Genomic DNA, 17,258 nt, shown 5'->3' with positions numbered 1-17,258 from the left:
AACCTGATAGGCAGCCAGTGCAAGGCCTCCAGGACAGGAGTGATGTGATCTCTTGAGCGGGACCGAGACAAAATTCTGGCTGCAGAGTTTTGAACAAATTGAATTTTAGTGAGGCTGCTATTAGACACCCCAGCGAGCAGGGCGTTACAGTAATCGATCCTGGAGAAAACAAAGGCATGAACCAGTTTTTCAGCTGCAGGTAGAGAAAGCATGGGACACAGTCTGGCAATATTTCTAAGGTGAAAAAAAAGAAACCTTGACAGAATTCAGCACATGCGATCAAAAGTTAACCCAGAATCAAAAATCACACCCAAATTTTTCATCTGAACTCAAGCATGGTTCCATCAACAGACAGATTTAAAGCATTGGTTTTACCTAGCTGGCGAGGAGTGCCTAACACCATTACTTCAGTCTTGTCACAATTAAGGTGTAAAAAATTTTGCAACATCCCATTTTTTTATATCAGAGATACAAGCAGTTAGGGCAGAGGCCTATGTTATGTTTGTTTAACTACTGAATAGTTTGTACTGCATGCATCAGGCATACTATATGTGGTACAGATGAGAATATATGGATATTAAAAAAAAAAAAAATGTTTTTCCAAAATGATCATGTTTGGTCACTGCTGTATATACTGTAATCATAGATGGCTCAAAAAAACACCATTGAACCTCAATATGAAATTAACATGGTGGGGAAGCTGAGCTTCTAAGCTTTCCAATGATACCGCCCCTTTCTGTCTAGCTACTACGAAGCAATAGGCTCAAAACAAAACCTAAGCTGTGAACTCTGTCACATGATGAGAGGCTTAACTTTAGGCGATCGTAGTTCCGGCTAGGAATACGTCTTTGGAAAGTCCCGAGTAGGGACTGAACCAGGTAGGTGGCTTTTACGGTGCCTGAGTAATATGTGCGTAACCGTCGGTGCCCTGGCGCCCCAAAAATGAATGGGGCTGAGTTTTAACTAAATATCGTCTTTTGTTGTTTTTTTTCAAAACTGTTTACTTACTGCAGTGTACTGAGTTTCTATAATCTTTAAATATAGCGGCCAAGAGAATAAAGTCTCAAGGTACTTAAAATATCCAGCACTACTTTTATTTATTTTAACCAGAACTACTCAGAATGCGGCTCATAGTGCTTTCGTCACCGACACCCACTTCCTATAGATTGTTGTAGCGTTTCAGGCATTCTAAATTGGGTGAAAAATACAGTAGCTTGGTGTCTTAAAATATCTCTGCGGGATTTTCCCGCACTGAAAGTTGCAGATATGCGGGAGCAACTTCGAAAATGCGTAATTCATGCAATTCCGTGCTGAAATTCAAGCCCTGCAACAAGAACTGAAGAGCAGCGCCTGAACTCCTAGTTAACCCTTTAAGGACCAAGCTTTTTTCAGTGGGATACTCCACAGTAATTCTGAATGTTTTCATTTCAAATAATGAAACATTGAACTTTGTTTTTGTGGTACGGCAATTTTGTTTGGCATAATTATTTACATACCACGGTTTTCTTGTCTGGTTCCTCAAAATAATTCCAAACGTGGCTTTGCTTCATTCCTTTGTTTGGAGATGCCATTTTTATAAAAAAAATATATAACGTTAGAAAAAACGCTTTTCTTACCCTGTGTGGACTGAACCACACCATGCCCACTACAGCATAAACACACACACAGTGCACCAATGAAGCGCCAGATCGACCGAGAATAAAACCCGCCCCAGTGTCAATCTTTCTGTTGCACCAATTAGAAAAACTACTTGGAGGCAATTGCCAAACCCCTTTCTTTTTAGAATATCCGCCCTTACTGTGGCACCACAGCAGTCGGATACGCGACGTACTGCTGTATATGATGATAAATTACTAAAATGAATACATTAAAAAATATGCGTTTGGTGAAATTGGTCATGTGACTGGTTATACGTCTAGCATATTATTCAACGTGTAACCACTTCTTTAGAGTTTATATGCTTAAACATTTAAAATTCCCAGTCTTATTAACACACGAGACAGAATAATGTTCTAATATAATTATGTAAAATACATCAGATTCAGTGTTTTCCTGTTTCTTTTTTTTTTTTTTATCTCTAAACAAGTTCCTATGACCTTTCTGTGTGCTGCTGAAACTCAAAAATTGAAATGCCTGTCTCAGTGACGTCACATGGAGAGAGAGGGAAAAAAGAAAAAGAAAAAAAAAAAAAGAGTGAAATTCAGTCCCTTCCCTGCAACGATATGCGTTTCCAACCTGTACGGCAAAGTATGGTGGACCAGCAAGTGCGTATTTATAGTGTTTACCAGTTCACAGTCCCAGAAAGACACTTCAGTAGGATCACAGTCCTTAAATGGTGAAAGCATGTTTGAGTGAATGTAATACGAACCACTCAAAATGAGAGCAAACATCAGAACAATAGAAGTAGAAGAAAATGAAGAATTGAATTTGAAGATATGCACTCTAAACTACACAGGCTTATAACAGGCTTCTTACTCAATTCAATGCAATAATGGTTGATTAGCATGATCAGGGGGTTGGGGGAAGTATTGCCAAAGCATATTTCCTTTAAATTCCAATTTAACATCTTCATGCATTGAGAAACATAAATAAACTGATTTCCAATGGTGTGCATCTTTCTCTTTTTCATTCTGTATATACAGGAATCACCCAGTACAAAGTTACAGAGCAAAGAATGATTGATTTTTACATTACTGCTTTTTTACTGCAACTTATCCTACAGTATACCCTACGAACACTTGCTATTTCTTTTTAAAACCGCAATTGTTTTTTTGATGAGGACGTTTGGAAAGCAGTTACAATTGACCAGGTGTCTACAAAGTGTGAAAGTGATTGATTGTAAACATCACAATTAGGCAAGGTTGCTGTTTAATAACCATTTGATTGTAATTTTCATGCTCTTTGCTCTTTCACCTTTTAAGAGCAACAAAGTCCTTCGCTTGCCGTGTACCTAAATCAACGCAACAGAACATACACAAATGTTCCAGTATCTCCCCATTTTAAAATCCAGAATTTGTTATGCTTTTATAAATTCACACACCTAAAACAAAAAATCAAAGCACCCCCGACAACAGTCTAAAACAACATGGAACATCTTTTTGTTTGACGCGAGCTTACAACTCAACAAGGAGGTACCCCTTTAACTTCCCTGGCACTCTGGTTAAAACAGTGTGCAAACTAAGGTAACTAACATATAAATAAAACTTTAAAAGGGCTGTGACCCCCAATAAATCAGAAAAAGGAGACCACTGACGACAAGCTGAAAGTGTAAATCCAAACAAAAGAATAGTCTTTTAAAAGCATGGGGTGGTGCCGATGACTGAATGAAATAAATGTTTTGCGACCCTGTGGAGTTTTCCAGGAGAGCAAGATTCCCTTTCCATGATGCCCAGAGAGCAGTAATTCATCAAGGATGGGCAGTAAATCTTTCCCCCGCATACTGAAAGGACAGCCCTAAACCAGTACAGTGTAAACATCCAAAATGGGAACTTGACACTGTAGATCCGTTAAATTCTATTACAGGACAGTCATGATAAGAGACACATATATCTTAGATTTTAGATTTGTTTTTCTGCATCACAAATCCTCTTTAAAAAGGAGAGCTACTGTAGCCAGGACTTATTTTCCAACTTATTAAGAGGGCAACTGTATAGATTTCTCTAAACATACCCTGAATGGTGTGTGTTTACTTTAAAACTATTGAACATTTCCAATGTAAACAGAAATGTATTTATATTTATTCTTACATGATGTAATGGTGTTCTATATATTGTGACATCATTTTTACTTCTATCTTTAAATCTGAATTCATTCTAATTAACATTACTTTATATAAACTTTATATTTATATTAGCATGCTATGCTGGCTCTGAGGATCAGCCTTGATTTGGCATCCCCAGCGCATCAGCATGCACAACTTTTGAATGAATTTTGTTTATTTATTTATTTAAATGTTATATATTTATTGGAGTTAATTAGTTCATTCTTTTCTGTTGAGTCTCGCCGACATAATCGTGTTCAGTCTATTTATCCATTTATTTTCTTTTATTCTTCTATATGTCGCATTGTCTAATTTTAGCTGCTCTAACACTACATAATTTGTGCCAAGTCCTTGACTGGTGAAGTGCTGTACTATTGGTTCATTCATTTTTTTTTATTTCTAATTAATGAAAGGTCGTTCTGAATTCTTTTACATAAAGTAGTTCCAGTCTCTCCAACATATTTTTATTTAATCACATTTTCCCCAGGCTATTCCATAAACAACATTGCTATTTTTACAGTAGGTATTAGTTTTTAGTGGATATGTGTTGTTTTTATGTTTAATTATATTATTACTTTTGTCCATGTATTTACACACTTTACATGTACAAGTGCAAATATTTGTAGATCCTATTCTCTCAATTAGCCTTTTGTGTTTACTGTGAACTAAAATATCACCTAAATCAGCTTCTCTTTTGAATGCTACAACTGGGGCCTTAAGAAATACTTTTTTTCAATTTTTCTGAATTATGTAGAATCCGCAAGTGTTTCCAAACTATCTTAGAAATATTGGGCAAAAATTTAGAGTAAGTCATTACTAATGCAACTCTTTTGACCTTTTTATCTCTATTTTTATAATCTAATAATCATTTATTTTTAGTTTATCCACTTTTCTTAACTCTGTCTCTATAATTCTTTCTTTGTATCCTTTTTTAAATTTGTTTTTAATACATTTCTTTGTTTTACATAGTCACTTTCTTTTGAGCATATTCTTTGTATTCTTATTCCTAGACCCTTTGGGATTGCCCTTTTAGTGTGTATTGGATGTGCAGAGGACATAAATACTGGTGCATGTCAGTAGGTTTACAGAAGAGGTCAGTCTCAATTTAACCTTCTTCAAGTTTTACTATGGTATCTAAAAATGTATTTTCTTGTCCATCGAAGGTCCACCTTAATATTACTGTGCATTTCATTTGCCATTTTATGAAACTGGAAAAGAGATTCTTCTCCAAGTGTCCAAACCCCAAAAATATCATCTACAAACCGAGTGTATTCTAAAGGTTCTCTTTCCAATTTTCTAAGTAATTGTTCTTCCCATTTCCCCATGTATGTACTGGCAAAATGCATTCCTAATTTAGATCCTATTGCTGTACCATTGTTTTGTTTGTAATTCTTATCAACAAATGTAAAATAACTGTTTTCAAAAAGTAGGTTGATCATGTTCAGCACCACTGCTGTTGGTATTGATTTATCTAGTCTATTATCTAGTGCTTTTTGACAAGCTTCTAAAGTTTCTTTACGAGGGGCACTTGGGTACAAGGATTTTACATCCATGCAAAATAAAATTGTATTCTCTGGAAGGTTGTGCTTTAGTGATTCAAGTCTTTTTAAAAATGGTGTTGTATCCTTAACATAGCTTGGTAATTTCTCAACATGTGACCCAAGTTGTTTTTCTGCTATTTCAGCTATTATATGTGTTACATTATCACCCGTATAGGATGATCTTATTTGTGTCTAAAATTACAAGTACTACAGTATATACAGTAAATCACCAAACAGGCAAAGTTTGGTAATTTACTGTATATACAGATTACAGTAGCTGGAAACCCAGATAAAATTGAGATCATTAAGCCAGCTACAGTACGACTAGGCCCATAATTAAGATGGTTCCACTCAAAAAAAAAAAAAATCAAATCAAATAAGATTTATAATAGAGTTAATGACTGCAACATGCATGTTGAGGAGCAGAAATTAACACTGTGAGTCACTACCGTATACCTGTGCAATCAGGTGCATACGATTATGTACTGTACGGATGCGCCTACACCAGATAGATGTATGCACTTGTTTGCAGGCCTTTTTCAGGTCAGTTGAAGAGTTAGAAGAAATCAATTATAAACCCAACATCAAGACTCTCACAACTACTGTATTACTTTCAGCACTTCAGCTGGGCCACTGTGAATTAATACAGACTTGCATCAGGGAGATGCAATTTTATATAGCATTACATACACATCAAATATCTATTTGTATTAAATCAGTGATATGAGTGTCAGCCCTGTTATATATACCCAAGCCCTGTTGTGCTGTCCAGCCCAGTGCAAGCCTGGTTTCACATTCAACCTGAATAGGTGCTAAAGCTGAACAGTGGGTTTCATTAGAAGTCCCTATTGTAATATTTCACTTGCGATATGAGAAGAGAACTGAAAGGGTAATTGAAAACACACTCTGTGTCTCAGAGAACTCAACAACCCATGAAAACTAGTTCCTTTTTTATTTATTCTCTCAACCTTCTATTTCCTGGAATTAATAATCCTATTAGTGACAATTTGATTAAATAACTGGCAATGTTAACTGCTATAAAACCTAAAGTAAAGGCATTTTACCTAATATTATACTGAAAGTAGAATTTGAAAATATGAAAATGAAAAGTTAACTCAAACCAATTTAAGGTTAATGTTTGAAACATGTTTTTTTTCTAAAGGAACAAAACTAATGAAAGAAACATAAACTGCAGTCAATTCCTTCATGTCTGGGGATTTCTATGAAGATTGTTTAATTCTCCCAGCTGGGTTTTCACCTTTAAAAGCATTACTCTTGAGATCTCTCAACACTTTCTACATGTTTCCATGGGGGATCCACCCCTCCTCTGGTTTTAAAAGTCTTTGTTTAAATCAAAGGGATGAACGCAGTCAGTGTGGAGATTTTACAAAACTTACTGTACCGTCACTTTGTGTATATTTCTATGCATTAAAATGTAAAAAAAACTCTCTGGTAAAGCATGGTGATGTAATGCCTTGCAAACGCAAGGATAGTCACGGTGAGGACGTGCACATGTGTCCTTCAGGAATCTGGTGTTCTAATAAAAACAGCCTATAAACGATAAATCTTAGATTATATTAATGTATGTTATCTTTTTATGGCTTGATGTGCTAATGACTGCTTGAATAACTGTTCAGGTTGATCAACTTGTAGTGCTACAGTATAAGATAATGATATTACCTGCAGGATGCTGACTGCACTCAAATACCCTGTGTTTTAATAAGAAAGACAAAAGTAAAATGTTCCTCAAGGAACACAACCACCACAGTTGAACGCACCTTTTTATTTATTTATTTGTTTTTTTTTTTTTATGAAGTTCTTAAATAAACAACCCTACAGATACAAATGATTTCAAATTGAGAGGTGAGGTGTACAACACAAGGGATTATATCATCATGACACTAGGGCTGTGTTCAAAGGTTTGCTAGCCAGGAATTCGAAGCTTGTTCTAAACCTTCAAAGGTTTGTCAGGCGGCATTCACGCACTGTGTTTTTTTTTCCGCTCTGTTAACAGAAACCATTTGACAATGTGTGAATACTGTAAATCACACATTAAATGTCACTCACATGCAAAATCTGATCTTTTTATTTGTATAATACATATTACTTAAACAAAAGTTGTTGCGTTAAAATCCACTACCAAATTGTAGCAACTCTGTATGTGCTGCTGCCCTGTATGGAGCAGGGTATATTATGCCAAAGCACTGTGGGGGTACCTATCGCAGTTGTAGTGCTTCAGTAAAATATGTACTGAATACCTAGTGTACAAGACAGTGTAATAGAAGTGCTATGGTAGAATATGTTTGAAACATACACTAACACTAATAATTTTAATTTAAAGCACCACCCACCCCTCCCCCTCCATTCATGTTATCCAGAAGCAGAACTAATTTCTTCATTCGCCATCTCGACAGCAAAGCGTTGTATAGCGTAAGCTGTATTGAAAGAAATGTCTCGAAACTCCTCTGCTGTTTGGGATTTTTTTGTTAAATGCCCAGACGACCAAAAACAAAAAGCTGACTGCAAACTGTGCAAGCGACACCTGATGTATCATGGAGTAAACAATGCACAACTTGCTGTAAATGTTGTGTAGTGATTTTTATATAGATTGTATATATTATATATTTTTTGTTGTGACTTTGTTATGTGGAATGTAATAAACGAGAACCAAAACGGTGAGTCTTTTTCCCCTTCATTTTACAGCGCCATTTCCATGTTTGTTTTATTTGTGTTTAAAGTTATATTTCAGTTTTTGTGTGGTTTTGTTCAGCTACAATAAGACACAAGTAAACCTCATGTTATTAGTTTATGAAAACATGTCTATGGCAACTGTTAACTGTGAAGAAACAGCAATGGCAAGGAATTAAAAAAAAAAAAGAATGCGGCAGAGGTAGCACTAGCCTTTAAAAATGTGCATTTATTTAAAAGCACACCATCTCAAAATCTGCATTTTCAACCACAACATCTGCATACTGCATCAACATAGTTATGTAACTATTTCAGATTAACAAAGTTAACATGCAAAACAGTACATGTATCAATAATGGTAGTAGAAATAGACAAAGACAAGCTTACCATGAAACGTTTTCTTTTGAAAATAACCATTCCCAACGTAAAAATCAGTGTTGCAGAACATGTACCAATGTCTCTGCAGGTAGCTGTCAACATCAAAAATGACTTGTGCTCTTTCCAAATCAAGGTCTTAATAATTCTCAGGAGCTTACACTGAAATTGTCATGTTTTAGATGATCCTCACATAAACAAGTGTGTTTGCTGGTCTGCACTCTGTTCTGACAGCCAAAACCCTGTTCTGCTGCTACACAAGATACAGGTATCGCAATTGCTGCAAGTTTTGCGAAAACAGGAAAGATGACAGAATATTTCTCAATAAAAACCCTGCAGGCCTCATCCATGGTCTTGAAACCATGATTTTTGAGCATGTGTTTTACTTGTCCAAATTCTTGGCTGAGAATGTCAACAGGTAAGATGCTCCGATACAGATTACTGAGTCGCTCTAATACCAGGGACATGCGCAGTGGGATACCAAGACCTCTGCTGTTTGTTTTTTTTTTGTTTGTTTGTTTTTACAAGTTGTATTGCATAAAACTACTTTGTAATATAAACAAAATTATTGGATAGTGATGAAAAGCAGATCTGTTGTCTTTTACATCTGTGTTTTAGAAACGCACTGCTGTTATTTTTTTGCGTTTTATTAAAATGTCCTGCGTATATAACACAGAATTCTGCGTAAAAGTGACCTCTGAAATGCGGTGTCAAATTTATGTACTATTTATTTCGGGAATAAACAAAACAACATTTAACTTTAACTGCTATTTGGAATCCTTTGTTTTGTAGTTAATTCACTCGGGTAAGGTAAGGCCTACACAACATATTCTTTACTCCTGGGATATTTTTCCACTTTAACGTGTTATATAGTGTAACGTCTTGCTGTAAAATAAAGGCACACACAGGCCACGCCCCCCTGCCGTTATGCGGTCTCTGCCTGCGTTCTGAGCAATTCAATGGCTTTTATTACTTTTTCAAAACAAACGAATATCCGAACGAACATTTAAATTATGAGCGAATATCCGAACATGAAAATCCTGCGTTCGTCCCAGCACTATTATTATTATTTTATTTTTTTTAATAGTAAAATGTGACTGTGACCGATAACCTGCTTTGTCAATTTAAATATGACAGATTTCAGATATTAATGTTGCAAATACATCATTGCAAATCACGTTTAAGATAAATAAGGATGCATTCTTTTAAAAAGCTGTTTAGTGTCTAAGCACATGTATCAATTGCACAAAATGGAGCACAAAAAAAAAAATTATAATGCACAAAAAACTCAATTTATGGAGTTTTAAAGCTAACACTGACTTGTTTCACTTAACTGTTAATTAACTGCCACATCTATTTTGTTATTTTCTGAATTCCATCAAGATTACAATTATTGCAGATTTGTTATTTTTAATAAGAGACTCATCTCTTTCTGTTTTCCCTTTTCTACAAAAATTACTTTATTTGCAGCAGACTTTTTATGGCAATGTTTTTTCACAGTGTAGAATGTACTGACAGTCATTAAGTGTCGCAGTAATGATGCTGCTGTATTTTAGTCCCAGTGGTTTCACTCCTTAGAGCTACCTGGCTATAGCATAAAACAAGGCAGGTGGAAAGTTTATTAATGGAGATGCACCCTCAAAATGAGACTGAGCCAGCTGTGAGGTGGAGAAAGGGGAGATGAAAACTGACGGTATGCATTTGGCTTATTGTAGACTCCTGGTAATAAGAATTCCTGTCAAGACAATTTCTTTACTTGAATTACCATTCATAAAAAATGGTGCAAATTGTACTTCAGTGTAAAGATCTTGATAAATCTGTCTCAGTGCATCCCAAAATGCAAATACTTGTAACCTAAAGATTTGAAATGACACCCTGACACACCCAGTGTTTTGTGTAACAATTTACTACATGCGACAGCTGATTTAGGCCCTTGGATTTTTCTGAATTCACTTTGCTTCAGGCACACAGGAGGTGCTGATTAAGGACACCTGGACTTCATTTCATCATCTTTCGTTAAGCAGCAGCACTGCGTTTCCTGAAAGGGCCGTTTGTGTCTTCCGCACTCCCGACAGGAAGGCAGACCTCAGCTGCAATTACGAAATAGCTACCGCTGAGAGTGAACATTTTAACAAGGCGTAACATTTCACTACCGATAAGGAATCGGCAGTAGAAAGGAAGCAGTCTTTAAGAAGCACTCCATTATTAGAACTGTCGATACATTTTATTAGGTCTCTACAGAGTAACTTAAGACGTGACAGACTCAACTTTTTAAATGTATTTTTTTATTCAAAAACCAGCTCCAGCTATTTACTTCTTAGGATGCATTATTTTAACAAAAGGTTTAAGTTAGAGTATGCAGACTGTTTGCGTATGAAAACAGCCCTAAACATCTAAACACCCAGACTAAGCATGACGCTGCGGTTATCCCCACCGAAGGCTGGCAGAATCAATCAGGTTTGGTTTTGTCTTTTGTTTCTGTTGTTCGGCTTGGAATTTTATGCAAATGTCGGTTTGGTTCGCTTTCGGTTTGGGAAAATCATAACCGTTGAACAGGCTGGATTAGTATAATAAACGGCTACACAATTATCTGTGACCAAATTGGCAATCCAATAACATCACACAGTAGCCTAATCACTGAAACACTGCCAAATACTAACAAGACCAAAAGGCCTCCTCACAAAGACACAGAATGAAATGCTGTTCTGTTTCATTTCTTTTAGGGATGTTTTTCAGAGTTGGTTGATATTTCAATTATTCAAATGTGTGCAAGTCTTTTTTTCTTCTATTAACATTATCATAACAAACAATAAATGAATGAATAAATAGCCAATGCAAAATGCCCAAACAGTTAGGAACAGGGCATGAGAGGACAACCGAACACTGGTTCTGACCTCAGCTCACAACCAGAGTGGTCTTGGTGTTTAATTTACACCATACAATTACTGTTGCAGTAGAACACTTTAAAATATCATTTCAATGTCTAAAAATACAAAAATCTAAAACCTATAGGCCAGATGACACTGCTGCAAATGCTGCCAGGAAGACCGATCAAACTGGGTTAAATTAGGATACTGACAGAATTTTACGATCATGGCGGTACAGTAGGTGAAGAGATTTATGAATAGGAATTAGGCTACACAAACAACTTGGTAAATGTGTGTAATGAGGAAGACTGGATTGGAACGCCACCATTTTGATATCTGTAGTAGATGAGACATCAAGGTGTATTGATGCAGATACAGCTGCAGATACAGTCGATGCTATAATGTGAATGCCTTTTTTTATTTATATTTATTTGTCATTTTTTTGTTTGCCTAATTGGAAAACTAAGTGCCCATAGGAAGCTATTTATGTTTAAATGAAAAGGTGTCTTGTTAAAAAAAAATGCTAATGTTCTTTTTGGATTTAGCTGGCAGTAGCTGGGAGAAAAAAAAAATCATAAATAATATGAATGCTGCAATAGATTTACAAACTTACCGATATATAAACTGTAGTATTAAGAGGTTTCTTAAAGTTTAGATATATATTTCAGGGCTCTAAATTGGCACCAAAAAGGGCAAGACCAAAATGGCCTTCAGTTCAATAATTTTGTAGAAGGCACCAAGGCCACTAAACCATAAATCAAGGCCAAAGTGTAGAATGTTGTGTAATTTTGCCTAGGATTCATATAGAAGGCTAATTATTGGTAACAAAAAGAAACAACACAGATTAACTTAATAATAATGTGGCAGGAATGGCTGAGGGTGACGTCAGACCAGAAGAAGGCACAACAAAACAAAAGATATGGTGCAGTGGCACGGGCGCCGTTTTATTCAAAGCAACCAAAAAAATAAATAAAATATTCAAACAAAAATAAACACTCGCTCACAGAGCAAAAACAAAAACAAATCACGAACACAAAATAAACAATAAATAATACGATCCCAGGTCAGGCTGGGCAGTTGCTGTCACTGTTCCTGGAATCTTTATGTTTTAGTTTCGTTTCCAAATAAATCTTCTCTCGCTCTCCGTCTCTCTCCTCGCTCTCTCCTCTTTAACAACCCACCCTGAACTAGAGCGCTGCAGGCTTTTTATAACAGGTGACCATCTCCCGATTAGCAACAAATTAAATCACCTAATTAATTCGGGAGATGGCCACCTTCTGCACGAGTTTTAATTATTACTCCTGGCAGAGGACGAGCACCGATCTCGCCTCTGCCAGGACACGTTTTAAAAATAAAACAATAACACGGCGCTACGCCGTCATAAATATAATACAATAAAACATCCGGCGCTCGCCGACAAATACAATAAATCATAATAAACAAAAACAATAATCTGCACAGGGGCGGAGGGGGAGACCCCGATCTAAAAATAAATAAACAATATCATTAAACAGCAGGGCTTTTCTTCCGCCCTGCTACAAATAACTATTTATTTATTTAGAAAATGCTGTTTTTTGGGGGGTTTTTGTCAACCAGCAGCCTAAAACCAGAAACCCCAAAGCATGGTTTCTCCATTTAACACATTTTTCAAAGCTTTCATTTATCCTGGGTGCCAGACAGATACAGCTGTCGACACAAATGTTGTGGAAGGTGATTGTGCTAGATTGTGTGTGCGGGAAGTATTGAAAGCTAGTGTTTTAAAGCGAAAGTCCCTTAAGGGTCATTCCATGTCAAGCCCCAAAGCTGGGGGGCGCCAGTTCCATGTTTTGATTGGTTCATCTGCCTGCTTTCTTTGCCCGATTCCTAGGTGTCATTGCTTTGCACATGCACAGTGGATGCAGTAAACATGGCGATATGTATTTATTTGAATATTCAATATAATATACAATTCAATTCAACTTTAAGATACAGTTGCTTAATTCCTGAAGTTGAACACAATTTATATTAGGTATAACATAATTGTTAATCATGGATTCCTGTAAAAATTAATTATGGTCTACTTTGCAATTATAAATCACCTATTAATTACTGTACATGAACGGATATTGTTAGTACAAAAAGTGTTGGGGTTCATGACAAAGTGATATATCCTTTGGGGTTAAGCGAAGTGCAAAGGTTGGAGGGTGAACGTATCAACTACATTTACAAGTGTGGTACATATATTATCTTATAGAAAAAATAACAATATTACAAAAACTATGAAACAATGTTGATGTTGAAAATATAGAAGGTTTTAAAACCACAAAGGTCCCCCACTTCAAGTAAAAGTGGATTAACACAGTTTTTTTTTTTTTTACTTTTCATCTCTGGAGCAATAAAGAAATAGGAAAAGTTTTTAACAAACAAATGTAAGATCTCAATACATTGTTGTCAACGTTCAACAGATGTACTGCTTAAGCCTTCTGTGGAAATGTTTGTTTACTGTTTAAACTATTGTATACATTTTCAATTCAAAATGTAGCGTTAACTACTATGTATAGTGTTACTGCTATTTTACTTATGCTTATTTCAAATGTTTCGTTCATTTTCACATATACTGTGCAGTATTGAATGACAGTAGTTTTGCAATTTATTACAAAACGCTTAAGGAAAATAATGTCATCTTTCAGGTGAGACGTTGTTGTAAGTGATCTGCAACTGATGCATAGTACACACAATAATAATAATAGGTAAACCATGGGCCCCCAGAGGCCATATTACAAGGAATGCTGGTTTAAAGAAACACACATTTGATCCTAAGGTTAAATGCAGCTGATGATAAGTGAATTGTAGAAGCTTGAATTAGGGTTTCCACTAGAGGATAATCTGCCTGAGTCTATTACCACTTCACTGAGCACCTCCACATCATTTACATTTTAAAAGTTAGGTAAATCAATCTTAGAATATTCCTACCATGAACTGCACCTACAGATAACAAAAATATGTCCCAATACATAGCTGGGTATAAAACTGGAAATAATACACTGAATGATCCTGAATTCCTTGGTGATACATTTTGTGATAACCAGGTTAAGGAATTGAATATGCTTGTACTGTATAGGATCATATGAAATTTGTTTAGATATATTTTTTTAAGCTTGGGTTTATAATATATCATAAACTTGACATCATTTTTGTTGTAACAAAACATATTTTAATTCAAAACAATAAAATACTTATTAACAGATACGGTTCACTCACCAATAGACCTACATGTGTAAAATGTTGCCAAATAATTAGCAGGTGTCAATCCGGACACCAAGCAGTTCCGCAGTAAATGACACAACGTTGCGCGTTGATGTTGTAAACTCTTGTCATAAAGGACAAGAACAGACCCCATTCATGAAACGTGACAAGAAGGTGGTGAAACAGAAAAGCCTTAATTCTCAGACTGGTTAACCCGCTCTAATATGTAATGATCCGTAACAGCAACCCTTGTAAAACAGAAATGAATGGCAAAGAACAGACATGCATTCAAGGAAGCTTTAAATAAAATCACTAACAGGTTCCACCTCCCAAGCTCTGAATAAACAATTCACAATTGTACAATATAATGTTTTTTATACCAACACATACATAATATCAAGCAATTTGGGCGCATTTTACGCCCACCTTTTTAGATTATTTACCTTGCGTTACGTCGAACGATGAACAATTGCATGTAGAAAACAAAAACGTATTAAATTGCAGATTAGAAATTCCAAAATGCAAATGTCAAAGCGGATGCTAAACAATACCAAATATTAGTGTAAAACTGTTAGAAAATGTATGTTGTTACATTTAGCAAAATACTGTAAGTCAGCAACAAAGTTTACATTAAAGGCGGTTTAATAGCAATCAGAATTAAATTATTTATTCTACAGGAAGCCAAAAAGTTTAACATGATAAAAGCACCCACGTCAAAAAAAATAAATAATAATAATCGTAACTAAACCCCACAAAGCACGCAAGGGCTGTTCCTTTTCTGTTTTTAAGAATTAACTTGTTACTTGTGATATCTTTAACAACATCAGTAGCATGTCAAAAAAACACCAAAGGAAACCCACAAAGGTGTACTGTAACTTAGCAGATTCATGATATGCAAAAGCATGCAGAACTCGGAACCACCTGATAGAGACTATTTCTGAGTAGTTTTTTTTTTTTTTTTTTTTTTTTTTTGGTTAAGGAAAGGCGTATTAAATCATCGAGGAACAGGTAATACCTGATTAAAACATCGTGAAATTAATTCAACAATCACCGCTTAAGCGATTCAGGAGGTGTGTCTGCATCACGCAGAGTGATATTAACATTTTGTAACAACCCGACCTACACCAAGTGACTGGTATATTCTCAGTTTCAAATATTATTATTTTTGGCGTATAAAGATCAGCATTGCAAACAGTTATATACCATTACCATTAATATAATAATAGCATGAAAAACGCAGCATACTTAACACATAACATCAGACTTGTTAAACATATTTGCAAAACGTAAATACAGAAAATGTTATACATGTTTCAAAAAATAAAGAAAAGGAAAACTATGCTGTAGTACTGTGTACGTCTCAGGTAAAACATGAACCTGGCAGGTTTTTTTTCTTCTTCTTCTTCTTGTTTTTAAATACAACAAGACATCTAAGATAATTTCGTTGTACAGTACCTGACAATCAAATCGGTCGTACTAAAGAAAGCATTGTAGCGATCGTGGTCGATATTAAATATGCAGGTTTGTTTCCTACATCCACCCTCTTTTTCACCAAAGATGAGATACAGTAAACACACCAATGACTCAATGCAAGCATTTTGGAAAATAACACGGCATTTACAAAACGGGATTGACCAAATACTTCGGCCGTTTCGTGTTTAATTTTAACATTTCATGTTTCCATTCAGAGTCCAAAGCCACCAGCCCGGACTCTCATAATCTCAATGTGTTACAACAACATGCAAAAATAGAAGGAGTATGTAAACTTACCGATTAGTATTAAAAAAAATATACAGGAGATTTCATTACTTCTCATTTGCACTAGGCCGCCATATTCCACTCTGTTCCGCGCATGTCCAGCACCTCGCTCGCTCGCTCTCTGTCTCCTGGCTGTGCAATGCAATACTAGTTGCAGCTTTGTTTGCAGTGTCGTGTTAGCGTCATCTTTTCTTTGTGGCATCACGTCAAGATACTAAAGTATTGTCACACTTATTATTTTTGCATGATTTTAAAATACCTTTATCACTAAAGTATTTGCACAGTACCTTATTAGGCCAATATCCACGACTTTCCTTACAAACATGAATAATATGGAATTCAGCAAACCGCATTAGTTTCATGGTTTACTAAGAATTAAAAAAGAAAATCTATACATTTTCCATAAACACTGATATGGTTTCAATGTGTTATGTGACCAAACAAATTAAAGGCAGTAGTTGAGATCCCATATTTCCATTTCCACTGAGCTTTTGTAATTTGTGAATAAAGTTGGTACTTTATTATCACATTTTTACACAAAAATCTTAGGAAATTATGCAGTTTAACAGGAACAAAATTATAAATGACATCATCTTGAAACTCTTCAAGGCCACTTTAGCTGAATTCCACACAGAGAGCCCGTGGAGGCACATTAATACAAGCTGTCTCTTCTGATTGGGGTCCCCTTATTGTAGAGGTAATAACACCAGCCTTTCATCTTATCTTCGAAATCTCTCATTATTAAAGCCACTTACTCAGCAACCAGACAGTGTGGGGAAGCAATCAAAAAGGCAAACAGACAGTATAATACACCAGTGAAACAGCACTGTGTCGAATTCTAGTCACCACAGTGCCAGAAAGATATTGTGGCCCTGGAGAGAGTCCAACGAAGAAACAGACTAATCCCAGAGCTTCAAGGAATGTACTTTGAAGATAGGTTAAAAGAACTGAAGCTATTTAGTCTAGAACAAAGATAAATTAGGGTGGACTTAATTTAAGTCTTGAAAATCTTACAAGGAGTTGACAAAATTTACCCTAATCAAT

General features: G+C 35.7%; 1 protein-coding gene across 2 annotated transcripts in view; it reads right to left on the bottom strand.

Annotated features, from left to right (window-relative positions):
- Positions 1-16,431, bottom strand: part of LOC117406135 (sex comb on midleg-like protein 2) — a 57,068-nt gene extending 40,637 nt beyond the window's left edge. For both annotated transcript variants that reach the window (XM_034009969.3, XM_059030101.1), the window contains exon 1: positions 16,227-16,431. In XM_034009969.3, the coding sequence (XP_033865860.3) occupies positions 16,227-16,416 (190 nt within the window). In that variant the 5' untranslated portion in view covers positions 16,417-16,431. The remainder of the gene's footprint in view (positions 1-16,226) is intronic.
- Between the last annotated feature and the right edge of the window lie 827 nt (positions 16,432-17,258).

Source organism: Acipenser ruthenus, chromosome 9 (genome assembly GCF_902713425.1).
Source record: "Acipenser ruthenus chromosome 9, fAciRut3.2 maternal haplotype, whole genome shotgun sequence".
NCBI classification, from domain to species: domain Eukaryota; kingdom Metazoa; phylum Chordata; class Actinopteri; order Acipenseriformes; family Acipenseridae; genus Acipenser; species Acipenser ruthenus.
Note: the sequence above shows the minus strand (reverse complement) of the source record. Positions and strands in the feature narration are given on the sequence as shown.